At 39.4% G+C, this 12,807-nt stretch overlaps 1 protein-coding gene across 3 annotated transcripts in view; it reads left to right on the top strand.

Moving 5' to 3' along the window:
• LOC141522968 (lipase member K-like) overlaps nt 1-12,807 on the top strand; it is a 93,663-nt gene that overhangs the window by 37,231 nt on the left and 43,625 nt on the right. For 2 of the 3 annotated variants that reach the window (XM_074236299.1, XM_074236300.1), the window contains 4 exons: nt 1,342-1,478; nt 7,332-7,400; nt 10,666-10,737; nt 11,094-11,669. In XM_074236299.1, coding sequence (XP_074092400.1) covers nt 1,342-1,478; nt 7,332-7,400; nt 10,666-10,737; nt 11,094-11,333 — 518 coding nt within the window. In that variant the 3' untranslated portion in view covers nt 11,334-11,669. Of the gene's footprint in view, nt 1-1,341; nt 1,479-7,331; nt 7,401-10,665; nt 10,738-11,093; nt 11,670-12,807 lie in introns of those variants that run through there. The other variant, XM_074236301.1, reaches the window with a different exon arrangement.

Below are 12,807 nucleotides of genomic sequence, written 5' to 3' on the forward strand. Positions count from 1 at the left end.
TCCGACCTCAGACACTTAATAGTTACCTAACTCTGTGGCCTTGGGCAAGCCACTTAACCCCACTGCCTTTCAAAGAACAAAAAACAAAAACACCCCCTAAAGATGTGTAAGGAATTGTGCTAAGTGCCGGCATTACAAAGAAAGGCAAAAGATAGTCCCAGCTCTCAAAGAGCTAATGGAAGACAAAAAAATATATGTGTAAAAAAATCTGTACAGACCTACTATGGACAGGATAAAGTGGAAAATGCTAAATCGAGGGAGGCCCATTCATTCAAGGGAGAAGGTGAGAATTTAGGTGGAACTTGAAAGAAACTAGAAAACCTAAATGAGGGAAAAAAGAGATCAAAGCATTTGGGGGAAGCTTGCAAAAATGCTTGACTTCTCAAGCTATGCATGATACTAAAGACAAATACAGACAAGCCCAGCCACCTCTTTATATATGGCAAGAGGATTCTTCTTTCTCTGACAAGGTCCCAGCAGTTATCAAGTTCTCCTCCAGTCAGGACAGATCCACTGTGATATTTGTTGGTTTCCACTAGATTCCCAAATGATGCCAGACAATATAGCAATATCTTCAAACTGGAAGGTTCTATTTCCTCCAAGAAGCTTCCAGTAGTTTGTCAGAGATTGTCCAGCTTCAAAGTCAGATCTCTGTCAGAGTTTGTTCTTATCTTCCAATTCTTTTTTTCTGTGCCTTTTTCCTTTTAATTTTTTTTTATTTAAGGCAATGGAGTTAAGTGACTTACCCAAGTTCACACGGCTAAGTAATTATTAAGTGTCTGAGACCAGATTTGAACTCGGGTCCTCCTGACTTCAGGTCTTCTATCCACTGCACCACCTAGCTGCCCCCTTCTGTGCTTTTTTCAAGGAACCAAGACCAGTCTCTAAAATGCATAGATCTCCATCATTTTCTCTTTTCCGACGACTGCTGTGTCTTATTCTTTTTTCTGATTCCATCTCAATTGGCTTTAGCATCTTGAATTAGAGCTTCCTATGAGTTGTGACTCAGCTCCAACTTAGGTTGAGTCCATAGTCCTACCTGTTTTCATACAAACCAATAGTCTACAAGTTCCACACATTCCCCATATAGTTTCATGGTTTATAGTTTCCAAATCATGGACAGAGAGATAGAAAATTAATAGATTTATCTATCTTCCCTCTGGTCCTCCCAACTACGCCATGTTATAATTCTTGATTATAAGAAGAGGCCAATGAAAATAATATACTTCCCTCCTCTCTGGAATTCTCATCCCTAATATTTTGGGTTTGCTCTCCATTGTGCAATATGACCTTAAGCTTAACCAGAAACAGTCCAACAGTGAGTCTCTTTTTCTTTTCTAGCTTTCATATCATTCTCCACCAATCCAAAACTGGCCCAGAAAATCAAGATGTTTTTTGGTTTGGCTCCTGTTGTATCCGTAAAGCACATTAAAGACCCTCCAAAAGAACTGCTCCCCCTCCTGAAGTCACTCTTAAAGGTATGCGATTCCTGGATATGAAACCAATAATGGCCCAGTGAGCAAAATTCTTAGATAGGAAATGGTATTCCAGGAAGTACTCCTCAATCCATGGGGTTCATACATGCTTTTTCAGTCACATTACTCCCTCCAAAGAGTGGGCAAATTTCAGAGATTCTTGTATACAGCACCACTTTTACTCATTTTTGCCAGAACATTCTCAAAGATTCCAATTGGTCTGTTGAAAATAATGGGGAAATTCAGAAGTTGCTAAACTAAAAATGAGAGCTACACACAGCTTACCAGCAGAATAGTCTTTCCATCTCTATGAAATGGATATTTAATTTAATTGCATCAAAAGTAAAGTTCAGGGAAAACTCAGAGATGCAAGATTCTTGATTCAATAAGAAGTCAGAAGAAATTCAGTTTTATATTGAATTTTAAACCCAAGTCCCTTTTATAAGTCCTGGAGGTTATAAATGGATCAAAGACCTATGATACATCTCAACCATTCAGTGCTTAATGGAACCACAAGGATGAGCGAAAAGAACATGACCTTGAAGAAATGAATTGAACACATCTATGCCATTCTCAGCAGACTGTTATCAACCAATGTGGTTGCCTGAATGCTTCAAGTTGAAATCAATCCCTTTCTAGTCAAACTTCTAATGGAAGAAAAGTCTTAGAATGACAGTAGGCTTCACTTGTGGCAGTGTGTCTGCTGCTGATTCTATTCCAGCTGAGATTTCCAAGGTTTCAAAGACATATGAAGTCAACACAATAGTTCTGTGGACCTTCAGATCATAATACCTCTTCTCTCCCACACTTTCCTTTGGAACCTTCCAATCACCAAACTAGTTCCGGCAATGTATTCATCGTATACTTTCTTTTTTTTTTAGGTTTCTTTTTTAGGGTTTGGGTTTTTTTGCAAGGCAATGGGGTTAAGTGGCTTGCCCAAGGCCACACAGGCAAGCAATTATTAAGTATCTGAGGCTAGATTTGAAGTCAGGTACGCCTGACTCTAGGGCCGGTGCTCTATCCACTGCACCACCTTAGCTGCCCAAAAGTCGATTTTCAAGGTAAGGGAATTTATCCACAGCATCTCCAAGTTCTCTATTTACTATAATTGCTAGTTACATATGTGGATGGTGTGATAGTGACTGGTGAAGAACCTTTGTTTCCTTTCAGCACAAGTGGCAGAGAATAGTTTCATATTTTCTTGGATCTCAGCCTCAGAGACTGCACTGAGTGCATTATCATCTTAGAACAAAAAGTCATGCTCTAATTCTCCTTCCACTTTAGTCTTGGATTGTCACCTTTTCAAGTTAAATAATTTACTGTCAATATAGTAACTGACCTTGCTGCCATTTTCATCCTCACTGAAGACATCTGACAACATCACTGAAAGCATCATGCTAAAAAACATGGGAGCAAGCACACAGTCCTGCTTCACCCAATGGGTGAATGGAAAATACAAGAACATCTTGTGCTATCTAGAATCTGTGAAGAAATGTCATCATGGAACTGGATCACAATGCTGATAAAACATCTCTAGGGAATGAAATTTTGCATGATCTACCACAAGTCTTCATGACTGACAGTATCAAAGATCTCAGTCAAATTGGTACCACTTCTGCATTATCCAATATATAAAATTATAATATGGTCAACATTATTGTCATTGTCCTTACTATTCTCCCTAGAATGGATGAGGTCTCCTTCAGGAGAAATATTCTATCCAGAGGTGACTGAACTCTGGGACCAGGCTATTCAGAGCCATGGAAAGCTCAGTAGAAGTTCCTTGGAGAGAAGGAAGTCAAACTTGAAATCCACAGACCTGTTATATTATATAAGATTTTCTTAGCCCTTTGACATCAGATCCCAAACTCAACAATGTCCTACCCATGTAGTCCTGGCTCCATAATGATGCATGGTCTTAAGTGGAATTGTTGCTTATTTCTTGTGTGATTCAGGGAAATCATCTCTCCTCTTTGACCCCAGTTTCTTCATCTGAAAAACAAAGCAATTAAATGAGATTCTCTCAAAAAACACTTTGATTGCTAGAAACAATGAGAATGACTTATTTAGATATAAATAATAATGCATAGCCAACTCATAAATCATTGCCAGCCAAAATAAAGTTGATGAGAAAGTGATAGACAATGAAAGGATGAAGGTTTCTACTTCACCATTTTTGCTTAGTTCACCTTTTCCATCCATACCTAACAGGTGTTAATATCAAGCCAGTCCCTATCCGAGCGAATCAGAAAGATCAAATAGTAAGGATCTCCCCTTATCCAAATCCATCCGTTTTCATCCAGCTGCTAAATTGAGATTCCTAGTGCAGAGAGATGAACATGTTCCATCTCTGCTCAAGAAGTTTCTTTGATTCTCTCTTGTCTCTATGATCAAATATACACTTCTCTGTTTACTACTTAAAGCCTTTCACAATCTGTCTCCAGTCTCTATTTCCAGATTTGTTCCCTGGTTGCTGGAGGGTGCAGTGGATAGAGTTTTGTGTCTGGAATCAGGAAGACTGATTTCCAATCCAGTCCCAGATATTTACTAGCTGTGTGACCCTCAGTTTCTGTCTGTCTACCTCAGTTTTCTCAAATTTTTTTTTTAGGTTTTTGCAAGGCAAACAGGGTTAAGTGGCTTGCTCAAGGCCACACAGCTAAGTAAGTATTAAGTGGCTGAGACTGGATTTGAACTCAGGTACTCCTGAGTCCAGGGTCGGTGCTTTCTCCACTATGCCACCTAGCTGCCCCAGTTTTCTCAAATGTTAATAGCAAGAGTAATAGTCCCGGGGGCAGCCAGGTGATGCCTGGAGTATGGAGGACCTGAGTTCAAATTCAGATTTAGACACTAACTGTGAGACCCTGGGCAAGTCACAACCCCGTTGCCTTGCAAAAACAAACACAAACAAAAAGGAATCAAAGTCCCCACCTCACAGATTTGCAAAGATCAATGATGATAAATCACTCAGCATAGTGCTATTAGTAAATGCTTATTTCTTGCCTCTTTGCCACACTATTCTTTCCCAGATACTATGTTTTTCAGACAAGTTGGGCCATCTTGATCTTCTCATATATAATATCCCATCTCCTACCTGTGTGACTTTGCCCAGGCTGTCTCCTTGCTTGGCTTCTTCACCTCTTCTCAGAGGTGTGCTGGGAAATGTTTAGCCTCCCTGGGGAGGAAGTGATGCACCTATGATACATATTTAATTTTAATCTGAATTATTACTATGTTCTCTTAAGTCAAACAATCAATAGAACAATAAATTAGGTCCCAATTTGTAGTGTTTGTTGATTTCCAAGTTGCAAATGCTTACACTAAAAATTTAATAGTCAGCTCCCCAGAGTGGTTCAGCTTCTGTCTTTTGAGGCTTCTTCACTTTAAGGACCAGCTTCCTTGATCCCCCAAATGTTGGCATTTCTCCCACCCCAAAATGTGTATCATATATTTTGCATTTCTTCTGTGTTTATGCTATTCCACCCCGCCTCACTAGAATGTACACTCTTGGAGGGTATAGACTGTACTCGAAGCTGCGATATGTTTTTTTATTTTATTTTAAGTCATTTATTTTATTTTTAAGTCATTTCAGTCTCTTTGGGCCTGTAGACAAATGGGGTTGTTGGCCTCAATAGTTGCCAAGAATGCCTTTAGTGCTGAGTCTGTGATCCTCCAATCTCCAAAGCCAGGTACAGTGACAGATCCACAAAAAGTAGATCATTAATGTTTTAATATGAATTTTTAATAGGAATTGAAGCTTGAATAGACTTATCATTCCTTTGGCAGGTTGTGTTTCACAGAAAATCTATATTTTCCCATATCAAGTTCAATCATTTCCTGGCAACCAAAATATGCCCCCTCCGGATTTTTCACTGGCTATGTCAAAGCCTGTTCTTTGCCATCTATGGATCTAACTACAGGAACTTAAATGAGGTATGCGGAGGAGCCTTTCCTAGGGGAGGGCTAAGGAACAAGTTCCTCTTACCTGTACTAGAATTATCTGGAAATGATACTCAGAGCTAATTTTCTTCTCTTTGATTCCATACATTAAAAATAGCAATACTAACAACCAAACCTGTTTTCATAGGTTTGAGAGCTGCTCTAACCCAGTCACATGAGCTTCACTGAACATATAAATGTTCATATCATGAGAGACTTATAAAGGACCCTGGAGATTCTGAAACTCAACCTCTTCATTTTATAGTAAAGGAAAGTGACGTCCAGGAAGATGGAGTGATGTGTCTAACATCACATGTGGGCTCATAGATCTAATGAGGGAAGGAAGCATAGAGGCCCCCTTGCTCTACTTTGTTCATGTTACATATGAGGAAGCTGAGGCCCAGAGAGTTAACTTGATCAGTATCATTCAGGTAACTGTTTTCAGGTGGTCAAGCACTTCATAACTTTGTGACCCAGTTTCTGGTGATGAAACCCTGCCCACTGAGCAGGGATAGTCCTTGATTGGCATTCTACCTCTCCCCAGACTTGGCCTTTGCACCTTCCCCACTTATGATCATGGAATCACAGACCCTCCAGGTTGGAAGAGAACTCAAAGCCTTCTGGGCTAGTCCATACCTGAACAAGTTCCCTTCTACTCTATCCCAATAAATTGCCTTCCATTCTCTTCTTGGGAACCTCCATTCTGAATGGAGGCAATCCTTTCCATTGAGAAACAGCTGTTTTTCAGGGCTGTTTGCCCCTTATCGGGCCCAGCTTGTCTTTTTGCAGTTTCCAGGAGTTGCCAATTCACCCAATGTTTCTGGCATAACCCTTCAGGTCTCAGAGTTCCTAGGACAATACAATGAAGCTTTGGAGAATGATTTTAGAGAAGTTTTGCTACCCTGAAGTTGGATAAATAAAGGAGAGTTGATCTTATGGAGGGGTCAACCCATTGCTATGTTGGAAAAGCCCATCCCAAATCCCAATCCTGCTCAATGGAATTGGCAGAAATCTCACTTTTCCCCTGCAATCCTTTGGAATAAATAGAAGTTCCCCCACTGACAAAGAAATAGTCAGAATTGGGTGAGCTCACAACCACCTACATGTCAATGGGCACATCAAGACTTCTCCAAGTAGAAGCAGACTGAACTTTATTTAAACAATGAAGAACAGGATTAAGATGGCCAGAACTTGTGGAACATGATGCAGATATAGCACCAGTTCAATTCAATTCACTTCAATTTAATGTCTTCCCACTTAGTCACCTTTCTTCTCTTCTCAAAGTTTGGTTTCATGGTTCCCCCTGCTGGCTTTCTGCTGCCACCATTTTTTCCTCCTCCTAACTCTAAAATCATAACTGTATGAACCCTTGCTCTGTCATTATCTCTAATTTGGGGGGGAGGTAAGTTTGACTTCCTGAACCTCAATTTCCTCATTTGTAAAATGAAAGCCTTGGATTAGAGCAGAAGTATTTGACCTGAGATCCAGGTTTAATATTTTTAATTTTTAATAATTATATTTCAACAAAATTGGCTTTATTGACCTCATATATTTTGTTTTGTGTATTTAAAGACATTCTGAAATATTGGTAGAATTCACCAGAATGTCCAAGGAATGTATGACACAAGAAAGGATTGAAGAGTCCCTGAATTTGAAGATCTCTAAGGCCCCAGTTGCTTTTAACTCATGATCCTATTGATTCCATCTATCGAGTAGTATCTATGTGGTCTTGCATAAATCATCTCTCATCTCTATCCTGCACTTCTCTGTAAATTGAAGATTCAGAGTAAGATGATGGCTGAGGCTCTGAGCTTCTGGCTTTCCTTGGTTTTGTCATTAAATCTCATATTAGAACTTCCAGGAAGTCAAGCATGTTGACGACGTGTAATCAGATGGACAAAATACATCTTTCTTTTCCAGACTCGCTTGGATGTCTACATATCCAATTTTTCAGGAGTGTCTGTCCAGAATGCGATCCACTGGATCCAGGTACTTCTCCTAATGTGATCACTCCTCCACCTTCAGACCCCTCCTCCTGCCCTAGACTTCTCATAAAGAGGGATTGACATTTCTGTAGGAAGGTTCCCAGCCCCGGAAAGTACCTTGATCTTGAAAGAAACTTTATTGCTATCTGTTTCCAATCTTGGTTCCTATTCTTGCTAATAATGTGGATGACTCTGAACAATTGTTTAAGGTCATTTTATTCAGACATAAAATGGGGATAATCAGGATGAGGGTAACTCAGAATTGTCGTAATAGGCAGATAGTTGAGAGTATTTTAGCAAACCTCTCTAAGTCTGCTTTTTTAGCCATAAAATGAAGATTATCAAAATTGCATTACCTACCTTACAGAGGGCATAACTTCAAAAAGAAAAAGAAATCACTATACAAAAGTGACCTATTATATTAGCCAATCTTGGTTTTCTCACTTTAGTATTTGTGCAATCTTTCCCTCTCTTCAAGCTGCAATTTCCTCCTTCATATGGGGGGGGGGGGGGGAGGCAGAAATTTCAGACAATATGGAACACTTCCTTCTTCTCACTAAGGAGGTGGGGACCCCTGGAGGCAGAATAGGGAAAAGAGTGTCAGATAGGAGCATTTGACCATTTGGTTCTGCTGACCGGTTTTTCTATTTGCAAAAGGGGTTTGAATGTCAAAGACTGCATCAGGAAATGTGGTGCTTGAAATCAGAACTTTTTTTTAAGTGAGAGAGTATTAAGAGATTTAATTCAATTCATCAGACATTAGAGATAGATACTGAGCAAAGTTTTTCTTATTTCAGGTATTAGTCATTCAAAGAAAGAAACTCACTAGGCCTGCCCTCAAGAAGTTTGCCTTCTCCTGGGAAATACAATGTTTGCATAGGACAGCAAAGAGAAAATATAGAGGAATATAAAGTAATTTTGAGAGAAAACCAGTCTGGAGAATTGGGAGGGTCAATAAAGGCCTCATGCTGGAGGTAGCACTAGAACTGCATTCCTTCAAGGCAGGGAAGAGCACTATTTCAGAAACAGTAGTCAGCCAAGTGAGACTCATTTATTAAGTACCTTCTGTCTGCTTCTAGGTGCTAAGCACTGGAAGATAACAAAGAAAACCAAGAAACTGTTCCTTTCCCCAAGGAGTCATACTTAATGTGGGGGGGGCAATATGCCCATGTCTAAGTCTAAATAAAATATAGACACAATAGAGCTAAGTTGAAAGAGGAAATCAATTAGTCAATGGTGAGTTCAGGAAAGACCTCCTGCAGAAGATGATTTGGGGATTGAGTTCCAAAGGAAGCTCTCTTTGTGGGAGAGTCTTGCAGTCATGGAGCTTAAGCAGTGGAAAGGCATGAAGGACACAGATGCCTCATGTGTGTGACAGAGCCAAGAGGTCAGTGTCAATGTGGTAGAAGAAAGGTGGGAGGGGATAGGTTATGAGGAAATTTGAATGCTGAACAAAGCATTTTCTATTTGATCTAGGAGGAAATAGGGAATCACTGAAGCTCATTGGGCAAGGAGGGTGATGTAGTCAAAGCTACTTTTTAGAAAAATCATATTGGCAGCAGGAGGAAGGATGCACTGAAGTGGGAGTAAAGGGAGACAAGGTAGAAGAAGAAGTTTAGTGTTGTAGGCAAGAAGTGAGAAGAGCCTGAATTAGAGTAATTGTCTGTATCAGTGGACAGAAGAGGACCTATAGGAGGGATGTTGTGGAGGTGGGACAAGGAAGATCAAGCTTGAGAAAATGTCACCAGCTTGGCAATTGGTCATTGATAACATTGGAAAAGGCAGAATGGCCACTTATGTAAAGTCACAGAGGCAGAAAACATAAAGAAGTTTTGTAATGAACTGGATATGTGGGATTAGAATGATGATTCAAGCATGATATCAAGCTGAAGATGGTGGTGCCCTCAATAGGAACAGGGAAGTCAAGAGGTGGGAAGAATTGGAGGACAAGATAATGAGTTGCCTGTTTGAGTTTGAGATGTCTTTAGGACATCAGATTCTAGATATCTAAGAAACAATTGGAGTTGCATAATGGCAGACCAGCGGTGAAACTAGGCGGAGTTATTAAGACATGGGAACAATTTGTAGGGAGATAATAATTGAACCAACAGTCTGATGACATCACCAAATGAGACAGTATAGATTGGAGTGAAAAGAAAGCCCAGGACACAGTCTTAAGGGAATGTCCATGGTTGGAGGGCATGAGAAGACCCTGAAATTAGTTTGTGGAGGATTGGCAGAAGAACTAGGACAACTATCTATAGGAGAATTACACTATTCTAACAATAGAACTATCTGTAGGAGAACTATAAATTCGAATAGATTGAACATCAAAGCAAATAAGTGGCTACAGCAGTTGATGGTAATGAGGGGCATCCTGACTCTCCCCCTGGAACTAGTATGTCATAGAATATGAGAGAAGATGCACTCAGTGTGGAGAAGATGGCCAGAAGTGCAGTGCAGTGGTACTCTAGTTTTCTGAGAGTGGCAGAAGACAGGACAAAAATGAGAAGAAATCTAAATTGATGAGAAATTTGTTTGTTATGGAATAGACATTCCAGAGAGTACAAGGGAAGGGATGTAGGATATTGGAGTAAGATACTGGCTGGGTAAGATTGAAGTGAATGGGAATGAGAGAATGGTCGATTAGAGTGGGTAGAGTGTGGTCTTCTCTTAAGCAGCTGAGGACTCAATATCCCTGGCACTGGGAGAGTAAGAGCCTACACACATACATATACATGTAGCTATATATATGTCTGTGAACATGCATAAATTTGTTCATACATGCATGCATGCACACAAATACACATACTAGGGATAAGATCTGATTCTGGTGGGAAAACTTGTACTGATGAAGAATATGACTATATTTGTTCTCCTTGACTTGGTAGTCTCTCAGCTATGGACAAAGACTTAATGACTATCTTCCTCATTTCTTTACTTGCAGATTCTCCAGGGTAGGATCCTTTGATCTGTGTTTCTGTATGGTTTGTGGAGATAGAATTTCCATGCCTAAATATCAATAGGAAATGAGATCTAGGTCTGGCATGTCACTGGTATAAGAAATTCAGTGAAGAAATTCCTTCTCCCAGTGCAGGATGGCTCCTATGAAACTTCTAAAGAGCTATTGAAAGTCAGTCAGTGTTTGCCAGAGACAGGATTTTAACTCATGTTTTCTTGACTTGGAGGCCAACTCTCTATCCAGTGTGCTGCACTGCCTCTTTTCTATGTGTGTGTGCAGCTGAGAATTCTTTTTCTCTTCACTATAGCTCATCAGTTCTGAGCAGTTCCACGCATATGACTGGGAGGATCCAGCTCTGAATATGTTGCATTATCATCAGGTATGTGGATCATATATTTTCAGGATTTATCAAAGATAATTCCCAATCAAAGAGCATATTTTCCTGTGGAATAAATGCTGCCTTCGATCCATTTCATACCAATACCATTGAACAGAAAGAAACCATTTGCAATTTGCTTGTGTCGCCTAGGTAATCTTAGGGAACTAAAACTGAAAGGGAACCTAGGTATCATTTAGTCTGATTTCTCCCCTTCATAGAAGTCTAGAGAGTGAATTTGATTTGCCAATGGTCTCACAAAACTTTCTGTAAGTGTAATCCAAAGCGAAACTTTGGAGGAATTGATTTACCTTTCTAAGTTCACTGAGAAAATATTTCTCCCTTTTGATTGCATTCAGGCCACTCCTCCTTTGTACAATGTAACACTGATGACAGTACCAACTATGTTGTGGAGTGGAGGAGAAGATGCATTGGCTGACCCCATAGATGTGGATAGTTTGCTCCCCAATATCTCTAACCTCATTTCTCACAAGAGAATTCCTGAATACAATCATCTGGACTTTTACCTGGGAATGGATATAGCTCAACAAGTTTACTATGAAGTAATTAAAGTGATAAAGAAAAATATGCAAACTTAAATAACTATCTATTAATCTATCTATCTATCATCTCTCTCTTTCTCTCTCCCTCCCCCCCCCTCTCATCCCAGCTAAGTTAGAAGAGGGGAGAGATTCATATATGCTTTTGGATATATAAGAAGACTTGGTCTCCAATACTTATACTGGGAAGGCCCAGGGAAAGGGCGTTCATCAAGTTACTATTTTCAATGTATTATTGAAAGAAATTGCTAATAAGCTGGAAGGACACTACATTATTTGTGTTAAATGTGTTATAGAAATTACTTGTGTGCATATATATCTATATATCTATTTATAAATACATATACTTGCATATCCATATCACAAGCACAATGCTTAAAGGACTATACAAAGAAAACTTTAGAAATTCTCTTCTCCAAAAATAGGTTTCATATATGTTTATAGAGTTCAGAAACAAAGGGAAAAAACTGCCAAACTAAAGCAAGGTACAAAGTCCTGGGTATAGTTTTGAATTCATTAACACACAATAATAATAATAATAATAAAGTTGGAAGGACCACCTTGAAATATATCTCTCTATCTTGGTTCAGAGGATCTCAAACTCTCCCCAGACTTCATTGTCTTCTAAAGAGAAAGAAAGCTGAGAGTTAAGATGAATAGACAAAAGAAAAAAAGAATGTTGCTGTTGTGTCCAGTTTATCCCGATTTGATATTTTGATGTGATATTTGAATTGAAATTTTGACTAAGTTTGGATTAATTTGGGGGTCAGGGATTTTTACCATAATATTTAAAGGTTGAATTAATATTAAATGGTTGAGAGGTAGTCTACTTAAGAGTGAATGATAGAACATGGAAGAAAAAGAGGTGCTAACTGTGATAAGTGTAGGTTTAAGGGGAAGTTTATGGCATAAGAGAAGAGAGTGAAGAGAGCTCAGAGTGAGATTCACCTGAGGCAATCCTTTCCAGAAAAATAACAAAGATCTGAAAGGAGATGAATAAGGAGACCAGAACATCCACATGGGATTGTTTGTATCCAAAGTGAAACCAAGGATGGAGAATTTGGGGAGAACCATTAATACTCACCATATGACATAAACCAATACAGGGAGATGACTAACTATTGTACAGGCTCTCTGTGATTCATCCTTTTTCATGTGTTTATGTACATAAATGCACATATCATAGCTATATACACCTTGGTGGCATCTGAACTTGGTTTGCCTTTCCTGAACACAACAGCAAGCTAAACCCAGTTATGGTCATACCCCTGATCTTCCCTTACCCACAAATGTACCATTTCCCTGTTCAAGTACTTTGAAATGTTCTTATCTGATAATGGTATGTTATCATTCCATTTCTCCCATTTCTCCAACACCAAACCCTTTCTTCATCCTCACTAGGACCTCCAAACCATGAACTCTTTGGTTCTTTCTCAATCTATCAGGCTTGCACTGGCAACTTATATTAGACTGATCAGTCAACATCACACCCTGACTCCATCATTATGAAGAC

The sequence above is a fragment of the Macrotis lagotis genome, chromosome 4 (assembly GCF_037893015.1).
Source record: "Macrotis lagotis isolate mMagLag1 chromosome 4, bilby.v1.9.chrom.fasta, whole genome shotgun sequence".
NCBI lineage: Eukaryota > Metazoa > Chordata > Mammalia > Peramelemorphia > Peramelidae > Macrotis > Macrotis lagotis.